The following is a 27,964-nucleotide window of genomic DNA, read 5'->3' on the forward strand; positions in this document are numbered from 1 at the left end:
AAATGTTAGGCACATGTAATAAAATATCCAGAGGTAAGCTAGAACTGTAGTTTAATGTCACATGAGACCTAGGCTCTTTCAATCTTTCCATTTTGCCAACCTTAGCATTTGCTTGTCCCATCATAGGCACGTGATGGGGACTGAACTTCCAACCTTCAAGTCTGCTTAGGGGAAGGAAGAGAATAAAAGTGGCAAAGCACTTGAGCATACTCAACTAGAAGTCCTACTGGACTTTCTTTTCTTTTCTTTTTTTTTTTTTTGTTTTTTTGTTTTTGTTTGTTTTTTCTTTTCTTTTCTTTTTTAAGTATTATGGGCTAGAAAAAAAATAAAAATAAAAAAGTATTATGGGCTAGGAGTTGGTCACATGACTATGCTTTGTCTAACCACTTGGCTCATGAGATTACTGTGAATAGTTTGGACTAACCATGAGGCATTCCTCCTAGTAGCAGTGAAGATCTACCTCCCCTGAGATCAAAGGGTCTCTTCTGGGACCTGAACAAAATGAGGTTTTTCTTCGAGGGACCCAGCACAGCGCCTGGCACAGATGGAACTGTTCCTGTCCTTGTACATTCCCTGAGCATCCACTACGTGCCAAAGGCCCTCGGAGACAAAAATGGATTCGACACGGCCTCTGCTAGGCAGCATGAGAGAGATCAAGTCTGAAAAGGGGTTAGGACTCGGTGTCAGCGCCCTCATTCCCAGCACCGGCCTCACCCGGAGTCCCTGAAGACAACTGACCCGCGCCAGGTTGCACTGCGCAGGAGTAGGGCGGCAGCAGCGCGCTCCCCTCACGCCCCGCCCCGCAGGAGAGTCCCGCATGCGCACAGCGTTTTCTCTCTGACGCACCCCCGGAAGCACTGGCAGTTTCGGGGGCGGAACCGGGAAGCGTTTCCGGGGGCGGGAGGTGCAGGCTGAGGCGGTCGCGGCGGCTACGGCTTGAACGGGCCTGTCGCTGGCGGCGGAAAGTGTCCCGCGGGCGGGTTATGTGAACGCGGAGCCCTGAGCAGGTACGGCGAAGTCGGGACGACAGGTAGCGAGGGGACAGGGAGGGCAGCCGGGGAGGTTTAAGGGCTTCCTCCGCAGGTCCCGGCGCGCGCGCGCCCCCCGGCCCGGCAGGCCCGTTCCGCAGACCGGGATGCTCAAGAAGCCGCGCTCGGGCGGTTGGAGTCCCCGCGCCCGAGGCCGACTCCTGCGGCCTCCAGCCAGCCCGGTGCGCGGGCCGCGACACCCAAGGCCCCCGAAGCAGCGTCTCGCCCAAGGTCACCCCGCGGCGGCGGACCTCGGCGGGCCGGAGCGCTTAGAGATCCCGCCTGGGAACGTCCGCCGGCCTTTCGGGGGCGCCGTGTGGGTGCGGCGAGGCGGCCTCGGGTTTGAGCCGAAGCCGGGAGACAGGCAGCACCCGGCCTTGGCTGGTGCCTGCCTCCGTTTGCTTCTAAGTAGTGTTTCCCCTCTGTTGACGTCTCTGTCACCTGTTGTCACCTGCCCTTTCTGCCTCTGAACTCCGCCACTATCGACTTTGTATTTCTCCCCAGTTTCTCTTGCTGAGCACACATCTCTATCTGCACCCCCCCCCCTTTTTTTTTTTTCTTCTTCTGTCTCTACTTTGCTTATGTGACTCTTGACCCTGTGTTTCCCTCTCAGTCCTCACTCTCATTCATGGCCTGCCTGCCTGCCTGTCAACCTTGCTCTTTGGCCGTCTGTGTTTCTGCCAGTTTTGTGTCTTTCTCTCTTGTTTGTGCGTCTCCTAACTAGGTTTGTCTGGGCGGAGCAGGGCAGGCTTGCCCGGACCTCTGAGCCATGCAAAATGACTCATGACCCCGTGAAGCTTCCTGCAACTGGTGACAGTCTCAGTGACTACACTGCAGTCTGGCCTCAACTCTGACAGGTGCCGCCCAGCCCAAGTGTGCCGGTGCAGGAACGCCTCGTGGGAGACAAACCAGAGACCATCTCAGGGCCAGAGTATCTTGATACATACTTGTCTTTTTTTTTTTTTTTTTTTATGCATGGCTTTCTGGCCTGCACAGCCCCCCACTTCCCTTTGCTCCAGCCCCTTACCCCAGGATGGCCTCCGGGGCTCTCAAGAGCCTGCTCTTTGCGTTACAGCTGCTGAACTAGACCTGTCCACAGGCTAAGGAATAGTCAGTCTAAGATTCTCTGCCTCATGGGGCTCATGGAATAGCAGGATTTCTGAGAAAGCTGTATGCATAGTTCAGAGATTGTGTCAGTATCTACAGTTAAATGATAAGAAACCTAATAATTTGGGATTCATTCTTTTCTTTACTAAAGTACTCACCGGAGAAGTAAACCAGACACAGAAGAACAAATATCTTATGAGGCCACTCATGTGAGGTATCTAAAATAGGCAAATTCATAGGGACATACGTAGAATATAGCTTATCAGGGCCTGACAGGAAGAGATGGAGCATTATTGTTTAACGAATACAGAGTTTTAGTTTGGGATGATGAAAACAGTTCTGGAAATGGATAGTGGTGATGGTTGCACAATGCTGTGAATGTGCTTAATGCCACTAATTGTACACTTTAAAATGGCAAATTTTATGTGAAGTGTATTTTACCACAGTACAGAATAAAACCAAACAACCAAACAACCCAAACTGCTCTTTGGAGAAGCTTGGAACTAAGCAGCTCTTTGAAAATGTGATTTTAAAAATTTATTTTGTGTGTCTTTGGAATATTTAGTTGAACCTACGTTTGTTGATACCTGCTTTTGTCATAGCTAATGTCCTCAGAAAAGGAGTTCAGTTAAAAGAATTTGCTTAAAATCTTCCCTTAAGCTTTCTACTTGTGGCAAATTCCTGCCCTGGCTCTTCTCCCTCCATGTTCTTGGATTCAGTGTAGGCATCTGCTGCAGACCCATGGGAAATTTGAGGAAAGATTTTACTTTTTACATAAAGAAAACTTTAGGGTTGGAAAAATAGCCCTGTTATTATGATAATGCAAAATTATGTGTCATTTCCTGTGTGTTTTCTGATGGGGGAGGCCTTTATGTTACGTTCTCTTATTTAAGCTATCAGGTTGCCAGTATGGTAGTTTTTCAAGCTTTCTTGTGAGATATTGCAGCTGAATTAATACTGTATTGAATCCTAATACCATTGATTGTTTTCTGTACCACCAAAGGAGAAAAAAACACCGTCAATTTAGCTATGACATGTGCTTTTTTAATCATTTAGGCTTATAAAAATTCTTAGTGAGAAAATATTTTTAGACTTATTTAGACATTTTTAAATGACATCATTCTAATGCTAAATAAAAAGAAAAATAAGTGAAATAAATTGGCTAAAGTGTTTGTTAAATTTTTAACGTTCCTACTCTTTTTGAATACTTCTCAGTTCAGAGTTGGGTCCATACTTTTCCAGTGTCCTCTTTTGTGCCTTCAGAAACACTGATGTGGCTCTCAGGAATGCTCTATCATTGTCTCAGGCAGTGACAAGCATTAAAATTTCCACTTGGCCATCATATCCTGATTGCAGAAATTTTGAAATATGCCTCTTAAAATCAGTCGAATGTACTCTACGTTTTTATGAACTTTTATTTTTTCCCTTTTTTTTTTTTATGATAGTCACACAGAGAGAGAGAGAGAGAGAGAGAGAGGCAGGGACACAGGCAGAGGGAGAAGCAGGCTCCATGCCGGGAGCCCGACGCGGGACTTGATCCGGGACCACAGGATCGCACCCTGGGCCAAAGGCAGGCACTAAACCGCTGCGCCACCCAGGGATCCCATTTTTTCCCTTCTTTTTATTTACAGTTGGAAAAGAAAGATTTTTGTCTTATTTGTAACATGTTGAGGAAAACATCTTTCCTTTATTTTGTTGGTTTGTAGCTAATCATTTTCCTGAAACTGAGTGCTATTTCGGCCTTCTGCTTTTCTTGATTTGAGCTTCTTAACTCCAAGTGCTAAGGAATTTGAGAGTACATTTAAAACCATGTCTTTGGGACACCTGGGTGGCTCAGTGGTTGAACATCTGCCTTTGGCAGATTGTGATTCTGGGGTCTTGGGATGGAGTCCCTCATTGGGCTTCCACAGGGAGCCTGCTTCTCCCTCCACCTGTGTCTCTGCCTCTCTGTGTCTCTCATGAATAAATACATTAAAAAAATAAAACCATTTCCTTGGCTATATTGTAATGTAATGGCAGGATGACCGATAAATGGGGAGTTAGTGATTAGAACAAAACCTTCTCTTTTGAATCTCAGAGTTTCCTACAATGGAATGTTTGCCCTGAAGTTTTAAGTAAAACATTCAGCAGTGGCTTAAAATTAAAAGGAGACCAGAACCAAACCTCATTAAGTAGGTAGCGTAATTTTTTTTAAAACCTAAAATAGGAAAAAAAAATCCTAAAATAGGTTTTACTAAGTTTTTTGGCTAAAGTCTTCCAATTAGGAGAGCCTGTAGAGGTGCTGATTGGCAATGATCTGGAGACCGAAAACACTTTTCCAGAGGATATCTCAATTCTGTAAAATTACATAGACATTGATCAATACTGGTTTTCTACTTTTAACTAATGTGCCATGGTAATATAAGATGTTATTAAGACTGGGCAAGAGGGGCACGGGTGGCTCGGTGGTTGAGCGTCTGCCTTTGGCTCAGGTCTTGATCCTGGGGTCCTGGGATTGAGTCCCATATAAGGCTCCCCACAGGGAGCCTGCTTCTCTCTGTGTGTCTCTCATGAGTAGATAAATAAAATCTTTAAAAAATTAAAATAAAACTGGGGCAACCCTGGTGGCTCAGCGATTTCCGTAAATCTAAAATTATTTCAAAATTAAAAGTCTCTTTAAAAAATACAACACAGGGATCCCTGGGTGGCGCAGCGGTTTGGCGCCTGCCTTTGGCCCAGGGCGCGATCCTGGAGACCCGGGATCGAATCCCATGTCGGGCTCCTGGTGCATGGAGCCTGCTTCTCCCTCTGCCTGTGTCTCTGCCTCTCTCTCTCTCTCTCTCTCTCACTGTGTGCCTATCATAAAAAAAAAAAAAAAATACAACACAGAAGCAAAGAAAGTACAGAATAGAAGTTAATATAACCAAAAATACCGATCTTGATTAGTTTAGTTTCTGCTGCTCACACACCTGTAGTATTTATTAGCAAGGCACATGGACATAGTAAATGTCACCAGTATTTTTTTTTTTTTTTTTACATTTTCAACATGATTTTTTTCTTTCAGAAGTCAGTGCAATTTTAATTTGAAGCAAAACTGAGAAATGGGTTCCTCTTCCTCTTTCATCCATACTGCTTTGTGATGGCCATGGCATAAGGGGTTTTTTTCCAGGAATCCAGCTTTGCATTAGGTAAGCTATGAAATTACTAAAAAGACAGGTTTTTAAAAATTATTTACTAAAATGGTTTCTTTTTCAGCAAAATAATGATGTATTTAATTGCTCTAGACCAGAATTTCTCTTACTTCTCTTCTGTGGAGGAGCTATTGCATATTTTAAGATCAGTCGCTGTTCTACATCTTACCCTTACGGCATTTAACTTCAGAGAAACTTCTCTGCCGAGTGACTTTTTTTTTTAACTTTGGAAAATATTAGATTTCAATTAAACTGATTTGAATCCTGACCTATCACTTCTCAGATATATGACCTTGGGCAGGTCTTTTAACCTTCCTAAGCTTTAGTTTGCTCATCTTTAAAATGAGTATGAGGATTCAGGGGTATTGCAGGATCCAAGTTTCCATAGTCTGCTTTGTGAACTTGTAAAGCATTTGACTAATGTAAAGAATTTTGGTAGGCATGGGTATTGGTATTTTTGTACATTTTTACCAGCCTTTAGGTTTACTAAAGTGGTATTTACTGTGTTTAAATGTGCTCCCTACAGTAAGTATGCAAATTACCCTCTGTTCTGATTAAGAAATCTCTGGAGGGCTTCAAGACTAATGGGTCTGTTTCCCTATTATAATGCTATCTGTGTTTTTAAGACATGAAATTGTGTTTAAATGATGCATAACATTTGGCATACTGTCCTTTAGCTGTATAATGAATACAGGCAACTGTTAAACTCATCAAAGTTGGAAGAGATCTTGGAGGTCATGTAGAGCTCAGTGATTCTTCAGTCTCCTTGTTGTCCTCTGCTTTTAAAAAAGCCAGAGAGCCTCCGTGAACCATGGAGGGAATGAGCGGGGATAGGTATGCATGTTTTAGAATAGTTACTGTTGGTGTTTTGTTTTTCTTAAACTATGTGCAGGATAAATAAAATTGCTAGTACTTCAGTAAGTCTGAGGATGGTGAATAATTTACTCTGGAGTTTAGGAATACGTTGTATATTATAGATTATTTCATTTGTGTATTTGTGAAAATAGTATTCACTTTTATCTTCCATATTGTCTTCTAGCTGTATTGGGCCTGAGCAAGTGTTCTGAATTTAAATTTCAACTTTACCACCCACTGGTTAAATGACCTTAAGCAAGTAGTTTAACCTCTGTTTCCTCTTCTATACAGTAGGAATAAAAAATACATATCCAGTGGATTATTTTAAGGATTAATGAGATAAAATACATACAGTGGTTTTATACAGATTCTGGTACAATCCATGCATTTAGTAAATAGTAGATGCTGTTATTATTCCTACTAATTACAATTATTTTCCTAGTTACCCAGTTTGAAAACTTTGTGGTCAGTATAGGTAACTTTATTTTTTATTTTTTATTTTTTTTATTTTTATTTTTTGGTAACTTTATTTTTTAAACAGCTTTATTGAGGTATAATTCATGTGCAATTAAAAGTTTTTTGGAGGGGCACCTGGGTGGCTTAGTAGTTGAGCATCTGCCTTTGGCTCAGGTTGTGATCCTGGGGTCCTGGGATCAAATCCTGTATTGGGCTCCCCACAGGGAACCTGCTTTTCCCTCTGCCTGTATCTCTGCCTCTCTATGTGTTTCTCATGAATAAATAAAATCTTTTTTTAAAACTTTTTAGTATATTCAATGGATTGTTTACCCATCACTGCAGTCTAATTTTAGAATTTTCATTCAACAGTCCCCCCCCCTCCCCTGCAAACCAATTTCACTTCCTTTTCCTTTCCCCTTAGTTTCTGGCAGCCACTGATTTATTTTTTGTCTATAAACCTTTCTATTCTGGACATTTCTTATAAATGGAATTCTATACGATGTGGCCTTTTGTGTCTAACTTCTTTGACTTGGCATAATGTTTTCAAGGTTCGACTGTGTTATCACATCTATCAGCACTTCATTCTTTTTTATTGCCAAGATAATGACATAGTATAATAACAATACATAAATGATTAGTAATTACATACATAATAAAATGGAATGATATTTAATTGTATAGATATAAAACTTCTATTTTTTCAGTCATCAGATGAGGACATTTGAGTTATTTCCACTTTTTGGCCATGATAAATAATGCTGTTGTGGACATTTATGTGTAAGTTTTTGTGGATATCATGTTTTCAATGCTCTTGGATATATACCTATGAGTAGAATTGTTGAGTTACATGGTAGCTCTATGTTTAATTCTTTGAGGAGCTGCCAAACTGTTTTCCAAAATGGCTGCACCATTTTATATTCCCACTAGCAGTGTGTAATGGTTCTGATCCTTCCATATCTATGTCAACACTTGTTTTTGTCTGTCTTATTTATCATAACCATCTGAATGGGTAATATCTCACTGTGGTTCGAATTTGCATTTCCCTAGTGAATAATGATACTGAACATCTTTGGTGTTTGCTCATTTGTTTATCTTCTTTGGAGAAATGCCTATTCAAATCCTTTGCCCATTTTCAGTTGTCTGTTATTAAATTTTAAGAGTTCTTTATTCTGGATACAGGTCATTTAACAGTTAATGTGATTTGCATCCTGTGTTGGAGGTTATCTTTTCATTCCCTTGATGGTATTATTTGTGCCTTGCCCTACCCTTGCATCTTCCTACCTGCCAATTCTGTCAGCCCTACCAATTCCATCTCTCTTTTCCATTAGTTTAGTTTCTGCTGCTCACACACCTGTAGTATTTATTAGCAAGGCACATGGACATAGTAAATGTCACCAGTATTTTGTGAAGAAATACTGAAGAAATGTCACGGTTAAACTTTCATCACCTCAAACCTCGATTTGCTGAAATCTTGAAATTAAGCCTGTACTTCAGACTTATTGAAGTACTTCAGACTTGCTTTTAAGTGCATCAGCAGATTGTTTTTCCTGAACATAGTTCACAGCATCTCACTGAGTTTCCAGTGCTGCCCTCAGCTCCCACATTTAGAGTTCAGATTGCACCTTTAGCAGAGTAGACCTTCCCAGGGTCATCTCCCAGCACTCCCTGTCACTTGTAGAAGGAAGCACAGGTAATCTGTGTTTACCAGGAGTGGTCTTTTTTTTTTTTTTTTTTTTTTTTAATTATGATAGTCACACAGAGAGAGGGAGAGACAGAGACACAGGCAGAGGGAGAAGCAGGCTCCATGCACCGCGCCCTGGGCCAAAGGCAGGCGCCAAACCACTGCGCCACCCAGGGATCCCCAGGAGTGGTCTTGAAGAGAGCTCAGAGAGAGCTTGTGAGTTGGCTTTCTGTTGGTAGTTTTACAACAGTCAGGGAGCTTGCCCTAAGTGGGATGGGAGCAAGAACTCCATTTCTTCAGTGTGCCACACTCACAGTGCACTTGACCCCCATGAGATTAAAGAAAACAAACCAGAATGCCATGTGATTTATAATTTTTCTATGTTAATAAGTGAGGTGGGTTTATAGTTTTTTTCTTTCGTATCTAACTTTGATACTTGGGTTTTTGTTTTTTTTTAAGATTTTATTTATTTGAGAGAGAGTATGAGTAAGTGGGGTGGGGAGGGGCAGAGGGAAAGGGAGAAACAGACTCCTCACTGAGCAAGGAGCCAGATGTGGGACTGGATCTCAGACCCTAGGATCATGATCTGAGCCAAAGGCAGAAACTTAACTGAGCCACCCAGGTGCCCCAATACCAAGGCTTAAATAAAAGTAGTAGGTTTTTCTTCCACTGTTATTCCCTTGCTCCTTTTTTTCTCCTTTGAAACAGTTGCTATAGCATAGGAATTAATTTGCTTTGTAGAATTTTCCTATAAATTATTCTAGACCTGGTATGCTTTTGGAAATCATGTGAACTATTTGGCGTAAATTCTCCACAATTATCTGTTCGGATTTTTCTTCTTCTCAGGTCAATTCTGAAAATTTATATTTTTCTGTAAAACTTTTTATCAGTGAGATTTTAAAATTTAAGTGTGGAATTGTCTTCTATTTTATAGTTTCTATAATGTTATTATATTACATTTCTTATTCCTAATTTTGTAAATTTGACATAGCAGTTTTAATTTCTTCATTGTAAAAAAAATAATTTCTTCGTTGTTTTAGAATTAAGAATTTTGTTTAATTATCAGATGGGGTTTTAAAAATTTATTCTTTAATATTCCTGGATTTATTACATTGTGTAATCACATAATCAGACGTGCTGTATGTATGCATTTTTGCTTTGAGAATAACTGACACGCTCTTTACCCATTTTGTGTGTATGTGTAAATATCCTATAAAAACTTTAAAAAGATGTATTATTTGTAGCCTGTAGAGGTTGTATGTTTCAGTTAAATTAGCATTACCAATGATACCAATCTAAGTTTCTAGGCCCTAATTATCCTTTGCCTACTTGATTTAAAGATTAAAAAGAGGAGGGCAGCCCTGATGGCCCAGCGGTTTGGCGCTACCTTCAGCCTGGGGTATGATCCTGGAGACCCTGGATCGAGTCCCACACAAGGCTCCCTGCATGGAGCCTGCTTCTCCCTCTGCCTGTGTCTCTGCCTGTCTCTCTCTCTCTCTCTGTGTCTGTCATGAATAAATAAATAAAATCTTAAAAAAAAAAAAGATTCAAAAGAAGAAATTTATATTTTTTTACCATAGTTATGTTTCTGTCACTTTTGTTTCTTGAAGAATATATTTACACAGTTTGCAAGATAACCCTCACTGAATTATGAAATTCATCAACTAACAATAAACTTGCAAAATAAGGGATCCCTGGGTGGCGCAGCGGTTTGGCGCCTGCCTTTGGCCCAGGGCGCGATCCTGGAGACCCGGGATCGAATCCCACATCGGGCTCCCAGTGCATGGAGCCTGCTTCTCCCTCTGCCTGTGTCTCTCTGCCTCTCTCTCTCTCTGTGACTATCATGAATAAATAAATAAAATCTTTAAAAAAAAAAAAAAAAAAACTTGCAAAATAAGAACAGTAAGATTTTTGTCCCATTTGATGCCTTTTACATGGAATCTTACTTTGACATTGATAACATTGCCTGGTTTACTGTTGCTTTCGTATTCCCATTCTTTTGACTTTGGATCTTTTTTGGTGATGAATTCTATTGTCTTTTCTGTATCTGAACAAATATTTTGCCTTTATTGGAAGCTATTTTGATTTGGTATAGAATATAAGTTAACAGGTTTTTTCCTTTAATACTTTGAGGACACCTCCTACCTTGAATTGTCTATCCTGACTGCCATTGTTTCTGACAGGAAGTTTGCAGCCTTTCTTATCCTTGGTTCACTGTACACAATGGGTCTTTTTTCCTCTGGCTGCTTTTAAGAGTTTTTCTTCATCACTGGTTTGAAGTGATTGGATTATGGTATGGCTTAGTGAAGTTCTTTTTATGCTTCTTGTGCTTGGAGTTTGTGGAAGTTCTTGGATGTGTGGATTTTGTTTCCATGAAATTTGGGAAGATTTTGGCTATTGTCTCTTCAAAAAAATTAGTTTTTATACATTCCACCTGCTTTCCTTCAGGGACTCCAGTTAGGTGCCTTGAAGTTGTCTCATGGTTCACTGATACTTTGTTTCCCCTTCCCCTGCCCTTTTCCCCCCTCTCTGGTTTATTTTAGGTTGTTTATATTGCTTTGTTTTTAGATTCACTGATCTTTTCTTCTGTAGTGTTCTGTTGTTCTCAGTGTTTGCTTATTTGTATTTAATCTATAGAAATTCAATTTGGGTCTTTTTTTTTTATAGCTTCCCTATTTAGCTACTGTGCTTAATTTTCTTAAACATATGGAATACAGTATTTTCTATCAGTTTTATAAATTTGTCATTTCTGGGTCTGTTGTATTGATTACGTTTTTTTTTCTTTATTAATAGGTTATATTTTCCTGCTTCTTTGCATGCCTGGTGATTTTTCACTGGATGCCAGACATGAGTTTTACTTTGTTGGGCTCTGGATATCTTTGTACTATGTAAATATTCTAAATAGTTTGATCCTTTTGAGGCTTGTTCTTAAGATCTGTTTAACAGGACCAGAGCTGCATTTTGTTTGGGGCTAATTTGTCCCCACTACTGATGTAAGACTTCTAAATACTCAAGATTTTTCATTCAGAAATTTTCTTCAATGAAATATTTGTGTTTTTTGGTTTTTTAAGAAGATTTTATTCATGAGAGACAGAGAGAGAGAGAGAGAGGCGGAGACATAGGCAGAGGGAGAAGCAGGTTCCATGCAGGGAACCCTATGCGGGATTCAATCCCAGGACCCAAAAGCAAATCCTCAACCGCTGAGCCACCCAGGCATCCCAACTTCTATCAAATATTTGATTAGTTCTTCTACTCTATTCAGTTCTTTGTCTCAAGGACACTAATTAGCCATACATTGAATCTCTATTCTCTGTCTTCCTATTCTCTTATCTTGCTGTTTTCATAATTGCATCCTTCTGTAGTCTGATAGAAGTTCCCCCAGAGTGCTTTCCACATCACTGATTCCATTTTCTACTGTTGCAGTTCTACTCTGTTATTAGTTTCTCTGTATCTTATCTTTAAGTCATCAGCTCTTTTTTTCATAAAGACCATGTTTTCATAAGTTTGTGGAAACTTTTTTTAAAGATTTTACTTATTTATTTGAGAGAGATGGCGACAACACAGTGGAGGGCAGAGGGAGAGGAAGAAGCAAACTCCCCAGTGAGCAGAGAGCCTGATGCAGGTCTCAATCCAGAACCCCAAGATCATGACCTAGGCTGAAGGAAGATGCTTAACTGCCTGAGCCACCCAGGTGCCCCTGGAAACATCATTTTAAAAATACTATATTAGAGGGTCATCTGGGTGGCTCATTTGGTTAAGTGTTTGACTCTTGGTCTCAGCTCAGGTCTTGATCTTGGGATTGTAAGTTCATGCTCCACCCTAGGCATGGAGCCTACTAAAAATTAAAATAAATAAAAATTAAAATGCTGTCTAAGCTGTGCTCTTTAGGGACACCTGGCTGGCTCAGTCAAGCAAGGCATGTGGCTCTTGATCTCAGGGTCTTAAGTTCAAGCCCCACATTGGGCATAGAGCTTACTTTAAACAAAACAACTGTGCTCTTTGTTTATCCCTTACTATTTTCTTCTTTTTTGTTATTGTAGAATGTATATACAGACTGTGTATACTTAGAATAAAACCAACCAGGTTTTTTTGTTTTTTTGTTTTTTTTTTTAATTTTTATTTATTTATGATAGTCACACAGAGAGAGAGAGAGAGGCAGAGACACAGGCAGAGGGAGAAGCAGGCTCCATGCCAGGAGCCCGACGTGGGATTCGATCCCGGGTCTCCAGGATCACGCCCTGGGCCAAAGGCAGGCGCCAAACCGCTGCGCCACCCAGGGATCCCAGGTTTTTTATTCTTTGAGGAAAACATCCTGCTGGGTCTGAAAATTTTCCCTCTTTGAGGTCTTTTACCGTATACCCAAATGTTGTTAGAATCAACTCTCAGCTCTTTAGCTGGAGGACGGGCTGAATTATCCTGACACCAGGGGTTAGCCTGAATTGAATGTCTGGGACCAGATGCTAGGTCTTAGATACTCCTAGGAGAGCTTCAGCTCTGTGTACTTTCTTCTGTGTTGGTGAAATTCTAGTACCAGAGACCTATCTACTCTAGTCTCTTTGGCCCAGCTGACAAATGATGGGCTGTGCCTTTGCTTCCTTCCTGGGGCTACTACTCAGCCCCACACTCTCATGTCAAGTTTCTAAAAAAATTTCTGCTGAGGCTTATGAAACCTTTGATATTCCAATGCAGCAAGCTCTGAACATTGCCAATCTGCAGGACCTATCCCATAGTCCATCCATCCTGGGGTTTTAGCCATGGATGGACCTTCCAAATGAACAGGCATTAGTGTTCTTATCTCAGGATTGCTGCTACTCTATCAGGATTTTGAGGGGTCGTAGGTGGAGTTGCAGGGGTAAGGTCTCTCAGTCTGGCCTCATCTCCACTCTATCCTTAATTAGAGTTTAACCAGATTACTCTGGTCCCTAGTTTGCAAGACTAAATCCAATTTTTTCATTTTTCCTTGATTATTTTGGTTAGGATATGGTAGATGAGAAGGATTATATACTGCTTTCAAATCTTTCCTCTTACTCTGGTGATCCTAAAATTTATTGTGAAAGGATATATGACTGTAGGATATACCAGGTCCCCTCCCCTGAATTTCTTCTGGGTTTATAGTTCTCTTGTGGTGCTTTTAACATGCTTTGCCTTGAATAATAGGGTTGTATGCATGTTTGTTTGTTTTTTTTTAAATCTCCTTAGCCATATTATAAACTCTGGACAGTGAGATTTCTTGACCATCATAGAAATTCCCCCAGAGTACTTTGCATATAGTACTTTATGTTGGTTTACTTGTTTATGTATTATTTTAGTGAGTTAATTACTTCTGTGAAAGTCTTTTTAAAAATTGAAACAGCAGCTATCCTATTAATATAGATCACAACTGCGTATGGGTTTGCAAATATGGCTTATGTAACAGGAAAACCTGAAGGAGAGGTTCAGGCTTTGCATGTTAGTAAGAACAGGGAATATATAGAAATACCACACTCACTCAAAATTAAGGGCAGAGTCAGATACTTGCATTTTATTTTTACTTTTCTAAAGTATTTTATTTTTAAGTAACCTTTATACCCAGCATGGGGCTCAAACTCACAATCCTAAGATCAAGAGTCACATTCACATACTTCAACTTAGCCAGCCAGCCCTCCCCACAGGGTCAGATACTTTTAAATTATAAGGACCATTAACACCTTGACATAGTTGAAAATAAAGTTATGTTGCTTTTTTCCCCCAGGTTTTTTAAAAATGTGTGTTAAAAAATATATATCACTCAATTTGCTGTTTTAACCATTTTCAAGTGGCATTAATTATACTCATAATGTTATACAAACAGGACCACTTTTCTACCCCCTAGTTTTTTTCATCACACCAAGGAGAACTCTACCCATTAATAACTCCCATTCGTAATTCCCATGAAAACCTCTAATCTATTTTTTGTCTCTGAATTTGCCTATTCTAGATATTTCACATAAGTGGAATTGTACATCATGTGTCCTTTTGTGTCTGGTTTCTTTAATGTTTAGCATGATTTAGCATGCTTAGCATGTTTATATTATAGCATGTGTCAGAGCTTCTTTACTTTTGTGATCTGTGTTATGTCTTTTAGGTGTCATTGATTTGTTGTAATGTTGTTCAAATCCTCTATCTCCTTATAGATCCTAAGTCTGTTTTTTTCTATTACTGAAAGTAAGGAATCAGAATCGAATCTTCAATTTTGTCCATTTTTGCCTCATAATATCTTGTTCCATATATGTTTCTCTTGTTAGGTGCATAAATATTTATGGTTGTTACATTATCTTGATAGATTGAACCTTTTATCAATATATAATGTCCTTTGTTCTTATAACCTTTTTGACTTAAAGTCTATTTTGTCTGATAATAATACAGCCACTCCAGCTCTTTTTTGTTACTCTTGCATGGAATATCTTTTCTATCATTTTATTTGTCTTTTATGGACAAGATATAAATAAATCCTATGTTTTTTAATATGGTCTGCCCATCTCCACCTATTAATTGGAGTTTAATCCATTTACATTTAAATACTGATAAGGAAGGGTTTACTTCTACCATTTAGCTGTTTTCTGTATATCTTGTATGTTTTTTGTTCCATAGTTCTTCCATTACTACTTTTTAAAAACAGTTACTTACAAAAATAGGATAAAAACATTTATTAACTCTTTTTTTGGTATGCCATTTTGATTCTCTTCTCCTTTTCATGTATATTATTTTCCTAGTTAAATTGAGGTTTACAATCAATATCTTAAATTTAGCAACCAAGTTTGACTAATTCAAACCTAGTTTCTTTTTTTGAAAGAAAGTGAGAGTGCACACATGTATGTGAGCAGTGGGGGCGGGGGGACGGGGGGGAGGAATGGCAGAGGGAGAGGTGGGGAGAGAGAATTTAAAGCATACCCCACCTGGGGCTCCATCTCATTACTCTGAGATCATGACCTGAGCCTAAATCAAAGATGGACACTTAACCAACTGAGCCACCAAGATGCCCCCAAACTTAATTTCAATAGTATACAAACACTGTGCTCCTCACATCTCTATCCCACCCCCTTCATGTTATTGTCATGGATAACATCTTCATAGGCCTTGGAATTATTACCTAGTATTCTTTTATCTCAGCCTGAAGGACACTTTTTTTTTTATGATTTTATTTATTCATGAGAGATATATATAGAGAGGCAGAGACACAGGCAGAGAGAGGCAGAGAGAGAGAAGCAGGCTCCAGGCCGGGAGCCCAACGTGGGACTCGATCCCAGGTCTCCAGGATCACACTCTGGGCCAAAGGCAGGTGCCAAACCACTGAGCCATCAGGGCTGCCCTGAAGGACAACCTTTTTAATCATTTCTTGTAGAGGAATGGTAATGAATACCCTTAACTTTTATCTGGGAATGTCTTAATTTCTCAAAGGATAGTTTTGCCAGATACAGAATTATTAGTTGACAGTTTTTTCTTCTAGCACTTTTTTTTTTTTTTAAGATTTTATTTATTTATTCATAGAAACACAGAGAGAGAGAGAGAGGCAGAGACACAGGCAGAGGGAGAAGCAGGCTCCACGCAAGGAGCCCACATGGGAGTCAATCCCGGGTCTCCAGGATCACACCCCGGGCTAGAGGCAGCGCTAAACCACTAAGCCACCAGGGTTGCCCTCTTCTAGCACTTTAAGTATATCATACCACTGCCTTCTGGCCTCCACATTTTTTTGATGAGAAATTAGCTGTGAATCTTATTAAAGCTCCCTTTTTATGTGATGAGGCACTTCTTTCTTGCTGCTTTAATTTCCCTTGTCTTTGACTTTCTGCTATTTAACTTATAGTGTGTCTAATGTGGATCTCTTTAATTTTACCCTGCTTGGAGTTTTTGAGCTTCTTCGATGTATGGGTTTGTCTTTTATAAAATTTGGGAAGTTTTCTACCAATATTTCTTTTAAAACTGTTTCTGTTCTTTCTTTGGAGACCACCATGGTATGCATGTTGGTACATTTGATGGTATCCCACAGATACTATGAAATGAGACTGTGCTCATTTCTCTTCATTTTTCTTTCTGTCCTCTGACTGGATAATTGCAATTGCTTTGTCCTTTGTGGTTTTTTTGCTTCTGCCTACTTAAATTTACCATTAAACTCATGGATTTTTTTAAATTTCAACTTGTATTTGTTTCTTATGTCTTTCAAACAAAACACCACAGACTAGGTAAATTAAATAACAGGAATTTGTTTTTTCACAATCCTAGAGGCTAGAAGACCAAGACCATGGTGTTGGTATATTTGGTTTTTCCTGAGAACTTTCTTTTCGGCTTGCAGATTGCCACCTATTCACTGTTTCTTCACATTGTGCACACTCTACATGCTTCTCTGTGTGTCCCAAATTTTATTTCTTCCAAGAATACTAGTCAGTTTGGATTAGGGCCCACCTTAACAACCCTATTTTAATTACCTCTTTAAAGGACTTACCTCCCAGGCACCTGAGTTCAGTGGTTGAGCATCTGCCTTTGGCTCAGGGCATGATCCCAGGGTCTTGGGATCAAGTCCCACATCAGGTTCCCTGCAGGGAGCCTGCTTCTTCTCTCCCTGCCTCTATTTCTGCCTCTCTCTCTCTCTCTCTCTAATAAGTAAATAAAATCTTTTTTAAAAATAATAAAAAATAAAAGTTACCTCCCAAAATAGTCACCTTCCAGGGTACTTGGGGAGTCAGGGTTTCAACATATGAATTTTGGGGGGATATAGTACAGCCCACGATATAGCTATTATTCTTCGTGGCTCCAGAATTTCTATTTGGTTCCTTTTTATAATTTCTAGCTCCTTACTGACATTTTTCTCCTGATTTCCTTTAGTTCTTTGTCCATAGTGAGGTTTTTGTTTTAAGCAATTTGAGCATATGCCAGGCAAATGATTAACAACTTTGATTTCCAATGTCTGAAATCATCAGGGATAGTTTCTAATATTCTTTTTCTTGTGAATGAACCTATTTTCCTTTTTCTTGGTATACTTTGTAGTTTTTGGTGAGAGCTAAACATTTAAGTATTCTAGTATGGTAACTCTTGAAATCAGATTCTTCACATCCTATGGGATTTCTTTTGTTACTTGTTGAGGGCCGTAATTGTCTGTTTGCATGACAGTTTTTCCAAATGATTTTGCAGTCTGTACCCCTTGTTGCATGTAGTCACTGAAGTTTCTGTTGCTGTATCTATGTGGCTGGCCTGTGACCTGACAGACTTCTTTAAATACTTTGACCCAGGTCCTGAGGAATTGGGGGGTCAGGGGGGTGTTTGTTATTTTAAAATCTTATGATTGGGAGAAACAAAATTATAATCAATTTTGCTGGGGAAGCCACTGCAGCCTAAGGGGGCCAAAACAAAACTGTATGGATCCACCAAACTGGCCAGAATGCAAACCCTACAGCTTTTGAAGGACTTAATCCTTGTTGTCCTCCCTGGTGTGAGCCAGCCACTCTAGGAATGTGGGCTGCTGTCCCACAGGCTGGGGCAGGGGATTATAGTTGGTTTGTGCATACACAACATACAGGTCTTTTAGTGAGGTTCAGCAGCCTCTCCCTTCAGTGAGCATTGTCTTGGTTGCTACAAGTGTCTGATCAGATTCCAGAATTCTGAAATAGTTGATTCTGATCATTCAGCAGTTTACTGGTTGTTTTGGTAGAGGGACTAATCCCTAGAACTTCCTACTCCACCATTTTCTCTGTTAATCACTTATGACATTGATTTTTGAAGAATTGTTTTTAAAAGTCTTGTTCTCAGTCTTTTAAGATACCACAAAAGACACTTTTGTCGAGATGAAAAGAGGGGATTCCTGGGTGGCTCAGCAGTTTAGCGCCTGCCTTCGGCCCAGGGCGTGATCCTGGAGACCCGGGATCAAGTCCCATGTCAGGCTCCCTGCATGGAGCCTGCTTCTTCCTCTGCCTGTGTCTCTCCTCTCTCTCTTTCTCTGTGTCTCTTGTGAATAAATAAATAAAATCTTTTTTTAAAAAAAGAGAGAGATGAAAAGATTAGTAGTCAGTAATAGTGTTGGGAAAATAGGCTAGATACTTTGGAGGGAAAAGGGCTGGATCCCAACCTTATTCCTTATGCCAAAACAAACTCTTTGTGTAGTAAACATTTAAATACTTTTTTTAAAAAAATGGTACTGGGGGAAAACTAAGTAATTCTTTTTACTTTTTAAAAATAACCTTGGAGTGGGAATGCCTTTCTATGTCTAATACAAAACCCTGGAGCCATAAAAGCGAAGGTTGGGTAATTTATATACATTTCAAAGTTAATTTCCTTCGTTTATAAAAAACTACAAATCAATGAGATGAATTACCCAATTTATTTGAGCAAAGAATATGATAATTTATAGTAAAAACAAATGACCAGTAAACATGAATAAAGAATATCTTTCTCATTCATAATTAAAGAAATGTTGATCCAAACGACAATGAATCATGGATTATTCACTTAGGAGATTTGCAAACTTTTTTTTTCTTGTTTGATGATGTCTAGTGTTAAGACTGTGGAGGAGTAGACACTGTTGTTTACTGTTGGTAAGAGTATGATTTGGTGCAACCCCTCTGGACAGTAGCTTGGTAATATACATCAAAATGTCAAAAAAAAAATGTCAAAGCAGGGCAGCCCAGGTGGCTCAGCGGTTTAGCGCTGCCTTCAGCCCAGGGCCTGATCCTGGAGACCCGGGATCAAGTCCCATGTCAGGCTCCCTGCATGGAGCCTGCTTCTTCCTCTGCCTGTGTCTCTGCCTCTCTCTCTCTCTCTCTTTCTCTCTCTCTCTTTCTCTGTGTGTCTCTTATGAATAAATAAATAAAATCTTTAAAAAAATGTCAAAGCAGTCCCACTGGTAGAGATTACCTTTAAATGTTTCCAAAGATATGCTGAGATAGTTATGCACAGATATATAATTATATTGTGTATATTATAATAGCATTGCTCATAATTTCTAAAGCCCAAACAACTGAAATTCTATAAGAAGAGAGCTGCTTAAATTAGGATATGTCCATATAGCAGGAGTTATATAGTCATTAAACAGAACTGCATTAGCTCTTTCTGTACTAATGTGATACATTAGTCCGTTTGGGCTACTATAACAAAATGCCAAAGACTGGGTGGCTTATAAACAACAGAAATTTATTTCTCAGAGTTCTGGAGGCTCCAAAGTCTAAGGTCAAAGCACTTACAGATTCTAGGGAGGATCCACTCCCTGGTTCATAGATGGTTTGCCTTTTCCATGTGTCTTCACATGGCCAAAGGGGCAAAGTAGTCTCTGTGTCTCTTTTAATTTTTAAATTTTTTTATTAACTAAACTCTACACTCAGTGTGGGGCTCAAACTCACAACCTCACAATTGAATCACATACTCTACTGACTGAGCCAGCCAGGCACCCCTGCTGTCTCTCTTACAAGGGCACTAATTTTATTCATGAAGGCTCTGCCCTCATGGTCTCATCACCTAAAGGCCCTCCCCAAATGCTATCACGTTAGGGGAATAGGTTTCAACATTAATTTTGGGGGACACAATCAGTCTATACCATGTCAGAAGATCTGCAAGCTCTATTAAGTGAGAAAAGCTAAATGCAGAATAAAATGTACATAATGAACCCATTTGGGTAGGGATTTTTAAAGAATATAAATGATTTATTCTGACATATGCACAAAGAAGTTTCTAGAAATATATGATTTTTTTAAAAAGATTTTATTTATTTATTCACAAGGACACACACAGAGAGAGAGAGAGGCAGAGACACAGGCAGAGGGAGAAGCAGGCAGGCTCCATGCAGGGAGACCGACATGGGACTTGATCCCAGGACTCCAGGATCACGCCCTGGGCCAAAGGCAGGCTCTAAACTGCTGAGCCACCCAGGGATCCCAAATATATGAATTTTTAATGGTGATTTTCTTTGGGAAATAGTAGGAATAAATAGTGAAGAGTTTTTTGTTTGTTTTGTTTGTTTGTTTTAGATTTTATTTATTTATTCATAAGAGACACAAAGAGGCAGAGACCTAGGCAGAGGGAGAAACAGGCTTCTCGGGGGGAGTCCAATGTGGGACTTGATCCCAGGACCCTGGGATCATGTCCTGAGCCGAAGGCAGACACTGAACCGCTGAACCACCCAGCCGTCCTGAATTTTGTGTTTTTTTTTTAACTTTTTTTTTTTTTTAAGGTTTTATTTATTTATTCATGAGAGACACATGGAGAGAGAGAGGCAGAGACACAGGCAGAGGGAGAAGCAGTCTCCATGCTGGGAGCCTGACGCGGGACTGGATCCCAGGACTCCAGGATCACGCCCTGGGCCAAAGGCAGGCGCTAAACTGCTGAGCCACCCAGGGATTCCCCCCAAGTTTTGTTTTTTTAAGCAACTTTCTGTAAATGCTTTTACATGTGTGTATTCCCCCCACCCCACCATTTTTTCAAAAGTCTAAGGTGATCTTTGTGGCCTAGCAGAGAATGTTTACCCAGATATCGTTCTCAGAATTTCCATACTTCTAAGTCTTATGTTTATGTACTATTTAACTTCTTTTGAAATTGCAAATACCTGAATAGTTTGTTTCCTGGTGTACTTTTGTTTGTTTTAAGTTATCACAAAATGTTTTAAGAGGTATAGCCATAAATTAATACTTCTTTGTAGACGGGCATTAAGGAGGACACGTGATGTGATAAGCACTGGGTGTTATTTGCAACTGATAAAGTACTGATCTCTCCATCTGAAACTAATAATGTATACATTCGCTGATTGAATTTACATAAATAAAAATAAGCAAAAAAATACTGTCTTTACTTGTTAATTATTAATGACTAACCTGGTATTTTGGCATCTTCCCAGAAGAGGCTGGTGATGTTATAGGAAAAATAGCATAGACTTTGAAGTCAGAGACCTAGAATCCTATCCCAATTTAATACAAATTAGTTCTTATTTTAACTTTGGGAAAGTTACTTGAAATAGCTGAACTTGAGAATATCAGTCTCCACATTTGCAGAGTCATTATAAAGATTAAGTGATAAAAAGGTGTACAGTCTCTGCTATATAGTAATTATTTAAGAAACATTAGTTTATTTTCTTGATCTTTCTCCCTGTCTCTGAAAGATAACTTTCAGTCTTTGGGGGTTTGTTTTGTTTTGTGTTTAATCTCATACTTAGAAAATCTGATATTTAACATTGGATATAGTATTAGAGCTAGGTGATGGATAGCACCAATAAATCTCTTGGGTTTACTAGTTTATTTTCATTTACTATGGAATTATGGGGCATGAGCAGGATTTCAAGCAGTGTTTATCTTGTTGCTTGTTGCTGGGTTAGAAATTTTCTCTAATGCTTGACTGCCCCACAAAATATATTTACTACTGTAAATGTCGTCACTACAACACAGTCCTTTATTCTTTGTTACAACTTTATCTTCAGATTGAGTTCACTCAGTAACGGACAATATTTACTATGCTCTTTGGTCTATAAACAACTTGGAGACCACCAGATAGAAGGAATACCTTGCCATCCTGCTTCATTCTGCTTCACATCAGAAGCTCATAAAGAGCTAGAATTCTGATGGCCACCAGAGAAACTCACATTATTTGGGCTTCAGTGAGATTGCCCCTGTGGTGCTGAGGGACCGAAGGCGAGATTGTTCTGGACACTTCAACCCTTTTTTCCCTCACTCCTGCACTGGCATCTGGCCTAATGGTCTCCTTGTAGTTCCTTACAGTTGCTGAGTTCATTCTTGTCTCAGAACCTTTACATAATTTTTCCTTCTTCCCACAATTCCATCCTCACTTCCTCACCCCAACTTGGCAAATATGGATCGAATCTGAGGTCTCTTAAAATTTTTGGCCTTTTGGATAGGATGTTTGTTTTGACTAGAAATATTTACTTGGTTTGATTTAGGAGATTTGTATAGCTTACAGATCACATCTTTGTGGTTTCTATTCTTTCATTCACAGACATAGGCAAAATCAGGAGTTAATACTGAAGAGTGGTGGGTGGTTCCTGTTTGGGGCATACTCACACCTGCAAGACTTGCTCTGGGGGATGAATGTTCCACCTACCAGTACGCACAGGCAAGGGGACTTTATGGAACTGTCGAACTTGTCTTCGTTTTCTTAGTGAACAAGTTTCTGTATGGGCCAGAATTAGTACTAATTTTTTTTTCTCTTGTAGCACTGAACAAGATTTGTGATGAAATGGAGCCTGGAACAAACTCTTTTCGAGTAGAATTTCCTGATTTTTCCAGTACCATTCTGCAGAAACTGAACCAGCAGCGCCAGCAAGGACAATTATGTGATGTCTCCATTGTTGTCCAAGGCCACATTTTCCGGGCACACAAAGCTGTTCTTGCTGCCAGCTCACCCTACTTTTGTGACCAGGTACTCCTGAAAAACAGCAGGAGGATTGTTTTACCTGATGTGATGAACCCAAGGGTGTTTGAGAACATTCTCCTGTCTAGTTATACGGGACGTCTAGTAATGCCTGCTCCAGAAATTGTTAGTTACTTAACAGCAGCAAGCTTCCTCCAGATGTGGCATGTGGTAGACAAATGCACTGAGGTTTTAGAGGGAAATCCTACAGTCCTTTGTCAGAAGTTAAATCATGGCAGTGACCACCAGTCTCCAAGCAGCAGTAGTTATAATGGCCTAGTAGAGAGCTTTGAGCTAGGCTCTGGGGGCCATGCTGATTTCCCCAAAGCCCAAGAACTGAGGGATGGAGAGAATGAAGAGGAGAGCACCAAAGACGAGCTGTCATCTCAGCTCACTGAGCATGAATACCTTCCCAGCAACTCGTCCACAGAGCATGACCGGCTGAGCACAGAAATGGCGAGCCAGGATGGAGAGGAGGGGGCTAGCGACAGTGCCGAATTTCACTACACCCGGCCCATGTACAGCAAACCCAGCATAATGGCTCACAAACGCTGGATCCACGTGAAGCCTGAGCGCTTTGAACAGGCATGTGAGGGCATGGATGTGCACGCACCCTATGATGAGCACCAGGTCACTGAATCCATCAATACCATGCAGACAGAGCACTCAGTCCAACCTTCGGGAGTAGAGGAAGACTTTCATATCGGGGAAAAAAAAGTGGAAGCAGAGTTTGATGAACAGGCTGATGAAAGCAATTATGATGAGCAGGTGGATTTCTATGGCTCTTCTATGGAGGAGTTTTCTGGAGAGAGGTCAGATGGGAATCTAATTGGGCATAGACAGGAGGCTGCCCTAGCATCAGGCTACAGTGAGAATATTGAAATGGTTACAGGGATTAAAGAAGAAGCTTCCCATTTAGGATTCTCCGCCACCGACAAGCTGTATCCTTGTCAGTGTGGGAAAAGTTTCACTCACAAGAGTCAGAGAGATCGACACATGAGCATGCACCTCGGTCTTCGGCCTTATGGCTGTGGTGTCTGTGGTAAGAAATTCAAAATGAAGCATCATCTCGTGGGCCACATGAAAATTCATACAGGCATAAAGCCGTATGAGTGTAATATCTGTGCAAAGAGATTTATGTGGAGGGACAGTTTCCACAGGCATGTGACTTCTTGTACCAAGTCCTACGAAGCTGCAAAGGCTGAGCAGAATACGACTGAGGCTAACTAAAAATAGGATCTGGCCCTTGAGTGGCAGGCACAAAAATAAACTATGGTAATTATGCAAATCTGGGCACAGATGATGCGTGCTACTTGCTATTATGAGAGAAGCTTAAAAAAAATGGAAGATATTTCTGAAAGACCAGCTCTAAGTAGGCCAATTTAAAAATCTAATTCCTCAAATTTGTATGTTCCTGTCCAGGCCTGGAGTGGGTAATGGGGAGAAGTTAACCCACCTCCCAACTGGCAAGGTAAACCTTCAGGCCCATTGTTGAGATTGAGGCAGGTGGACTTGGTGATAGAGACACCTGCGCTTGGAACTGGACTCCAACCTACCAGTTCTGTTTCAGGTGGCAGCAAATTTTGATCACTCATTACAAGGTCATGTTGGAATTTTATTTAGCTCTCCCCATAGATACTTAGGTAATGTGGATTTGTTTTGGTAGCTGCCTCACTGAATGAAATGCTACTTAATGTAAAAGCTACAAATAATGTGATTCCTAGGATGCTAAATTGATTAACAGAGCTCTCTTCTCTGGTTTTATTCTCTCTAAAGGGTATTTTAACTAAAAACTATGGCGATGCTAAGAGGGCGACGTTCTAAGTATGAAACAAATAACGGTACAAGCTTCAATTTCTGTGAGATGCCACTGTCACGATGTGTTTCAGATTCTTGATAAGGCAAAATTTTGTATTTTAGTACTAACATTTAGTTTGGACAATTGTATCTAATTGTAATTCTCTAGGGTGCCAGAGATAGGTATTTCTAATTGGTTTGCTGTCCCAAATCCTGTTTAATTATAGCATCCACACAGTGGGATCTGCACTGTGGCTAGTAGGCGTCTAGCCTGCTTTGACTCTACCATGGTACCATTGACTGCTGCAGCCATTTCTCTCTCAGATTATGATGCTTCCTGAAGAGGTCATTCAGTGACCAGTTAGTGGGAATGAGCCAGAAGTCATGGCTGAGAGTTACCTGCAAGCATAAGGAGTTTATAGGGGGCTATAGTGACACTTCAACTGTCAGTGAGAGTTGCTAAGTAGCAGAGTTTTGAGCGGCAGGAGAAAAACAACTGCCCAAGCAAGAGGAATCTTGAAAATACACTGGTAAGGGATGTAGTTTTAGAGGGGCACACTGAGCTAATGCTGCCAGTTCTTTAGGAGTGCTGGGATGTGTTTTCAAGGGGGGAAAAAAGGAATCCTAACTTTAGAAAGTAGTCTACAGATTCATGCTCCCAAATTCTAGGTAAAGCTGCATAAATTTACAAGTCCACATAGCTGTACTTACCAGAAACCAGCAAGAAAAGCAGCTGTTCTTGCGACCCTTTCTGCAGCTCTGTCAGATGTTTTAGGTTAAAAAGGAAGCATATATTCAGGATGCTTTCAAGCTGTGTCATATACCTGAAGTTCTCACTAGGGTAGGACAGGGTGCTACTATTATGTCAACTTTTCCACAAATTACTGGTCTTTTACTTCCAAGTGGAAACTTTTTTCCTGAAAATAAAAACTTTTCCTGGATTTGAGGTGAAATTTTGTTTTAAAAGTTTGGCTTTGCTCTAATGTGATAGACATTGCTGGCAATTGCCTTGAGTCCTCAAGCTCCAACCACAAAGGCATTTATTGGTTGAACCTTGTCTGGAAAGGAGAAAGAAAGTACTTATTTACCAGTTAACTCTTGTAATCAACATTACAGAACAGGGATCTATCTATTCATTAACACTGTATCATTCTCGATATATAAAAAGCACTTTGTATTTAAAACTTTATTATAGATATATATATATTGATTTTTTTAACCTAGAAACTAGATATTACCTCTTGGTTGTTTGCCACATTAATATTCTCTTTGTGTCGAAACTTCACCAGTTAACAGTCCTTTCTCTGCATACCTGACAGATGTGTATAGAGGTGACTGTGCAAGCAAAGTTCAATTGCTCCTTCTCTCTCTTTTTTTTTTTTTTTTCCATGTTAGAAGCCAATGGATTTTAGGAATGATCCTAGCCATTATGTGTGAGGAGAAATTGTTTTTTTATTCCTACTAATTTCAGTACTAAGGCAGTGAAGCCATTTTGTTCTGCCAAAACTGATCACCTTCTCCCATGGTATTAGCAAATCATTTTCTGCCTGTTTGGAAGGTTTGATGTGCTGTTTCCCACTAAGATTGTTATTCAGATGAGCATTGGGACATTATGGGAGAAGAGTCTGGGAGGTAAAATAAAAATATTCTAGAAAGTATTCTAGAATAAATAAAAAATTCTAGGGAAAAAAATGGTTCTTCAGTTATGCTGCAATTAGCACAGCACCTTTGTTATGAGTAATGATGAAGAACTCTTGTTTAACCAGGAGTGGTGGGCAGCCCTTGGGTGGCAGTTTGGGAAGTAGTCACTTGTTCTGAGACTTATTTCATGTGTTGTGAAGAAAGGTGTCTTTTATTGAAATCCTTAGATGTACATCAGCTAAGTATAGAATTTAAAATGTAAGTTCCTCACATCTGCTGTTTTAAGTTGTTTATGGTAGTTGGGGTTTCCTTTAAAATTTGGGTTGCTAATCGGGTCAGCCAGACCCTGTGAGATGGTTGGGCATCTGAAATGCTGGCCATGTTCAGAGAGGTGGGGGAAAGAGATTGCCTTAGTTTGTTTGGATAGTGAAAGTGAATTTTTTTACACTTTGCTTTTTAGGATTAGGAGATCATACTGGATTACTACCTTTTTTCTCCTGCCCACTTCGGGTTGGATAGTCTCTTTCCTTAGCCTCAGTACAGCTTTAGAAAATCTTTATCCTTCCAAATGAGTTTGGATAGTTGTGGGTAACATTTTCCAAACAGTCTTTCAGGGATCGCGTTAATGGCCTACAACCTAGGTATTTGTCCCCTACTTTGAGTCTTAACTGTGGTTCTTCTCCAGTCCCAGTGGGAAAGGGCTTCAAGGCACCACCAGTGGTATTTAATATTAGTATTTATACCATGCCTTTTATTTTTTATCTATACATCACAATCTACTTGGTCAAGTAGGGATCATCTAAGGAAGGAATACAGTAGCCTTTCCTAGAGTATTGAGGTCTATCCTCAGGCGCTTCTGGGCCCCAGCCTGTTAATTCTCATTTGTAGATCTCACCTTCCTCTAATCCCTTCTGTAGGCCACGACTTTCAAAGAGTCTGCCCAGAGGGTCTTCATTCTGGTAGCCATTTGCTGAACTAAACTGACCCAGCACTGGCTTCCAGCTGTTGGGAAGAGCTGCTTGGTCTCAGTGACCCCTTCCTGTGGAGGCATGCGCTCTCCCAAGCTGCTGCTGAAGTGACATGGGGGCAGAGCAGAAGCAGCTCAGTTGTGTTTGTCCTGAGGAGGGGGATTTGCTGCAGCCCCCCACTTGGGTGAGGGTGGAGAGGACTCCATCACACCAGATCCACGTTTTTGTCCTTGTAAAGATCTCTGATAATTTAGTAATGCTGGAAACTAAGCAACATATTTATCCCCTTCCCCAACCCCTGTGCCACACTAATTTTGTGTTTTAATTGCTTTCATGGGTGACTAACTTTGTTTAGTAAAACCAGGGTTTGTTTGTTTGGTTTTTTCTTTGCTACTTATACATTTAAAGGTACATGTTTTTTTTTTTTGTTTTGTTTTTGTTTTGTTTTTAAGGTACATGTTTCTTATTTCAGATCTCTACTGATAGTGCCCAATGGGAAGATGCTGGAACACATTTTGCAAATGTGACTTTTTTTTTTTTTTTTTTTTTTTAGTGTTGCTTGAAGCCTGTGTCATAATGTCAGTTGCTGCTGCCTTCTTTCCTTTTATGAGGTTCCTAATGTTTCTTCCAGAAGATTACTTTATTTATGCAAGTCAGGTGACTCTTAGACCACAAAACCATTTGATGATAAACAGATTATCATTAGGTGCATATCTTATTGATATTTTGTGAAATGTTATGCCTGTGTTGCAAAAGTTGAATAGTTTTGTCTTTATATATTGCTGTCTTCAGTGTACAGCATGGTTTTACTTTATTGAATGTTACTGTTTAATATTTTCTTCTTATAGAAGAGACCATGCCCTTTTGTATGACATGTTTTAATAAATGTTATCCGTCAACTTTGTAAAA

The 27,964-nt window shown here is 40.0% G+C and overlaps 1 protein-coding gene across 9 annotated transcripts; it reads left to right on the top strand.

The window, feature by feature from the left end:
* Positions 1-856: 856 nt before the first annotated feature.
* On the top strand, positions 857-27,964 carry ZBTB43 (zinc finger and BTB domain containing 43). Of its 9 annotated transcripts, XR_013353826.1 has the most exons (4): positions 857-1,007; positions 5,179-5,302; positions 22,453-24,120; positions 27,609-27,964. XR_013353826.1 is itself a non-coding variant. In XM_077850710.1 (3 exons), the coding sequence occupies exon 3, from the start codon at positions 22,476-22,478 to the stop codon at positions 23,877-23,879; it is 1,404 nt and encodes a 467-aa protein (XP_077706836.1). In that variant the 5' UTR covers positions 857-1,007; positions 5,179-5,302; positions 22,453-22,475; the 3' UTR covers positions 23,880-27,964. The 9 variants fall into 9 exon arrangements, 8 of the variants coding, with proteins under 8 accessions (XP_077706836.1, XP_077706837.1, XP_077706841.1 ...); XM_077850710.1 differs by having other exon boundaries at positions 22,453-27,964; XM_077850715.1 differs by having other exon boundaries at positions 869-1,007; positions 5,182-5,302; positions 22,453-27,964.

The sequence above is a fragment of the Canis aureus genome, chromosome 16 (genome assembly GCF_053574225.1).
Source record: "Canis aureus isolate CA01 chromosome 16, VMU_Caureus_v.1.0, whole genome shotgun sequence".
NCBI lineage: Eukaryota > Metazoa > Chordata > Mammalia > Carnivora > Canidae > Canis > Canis aureus.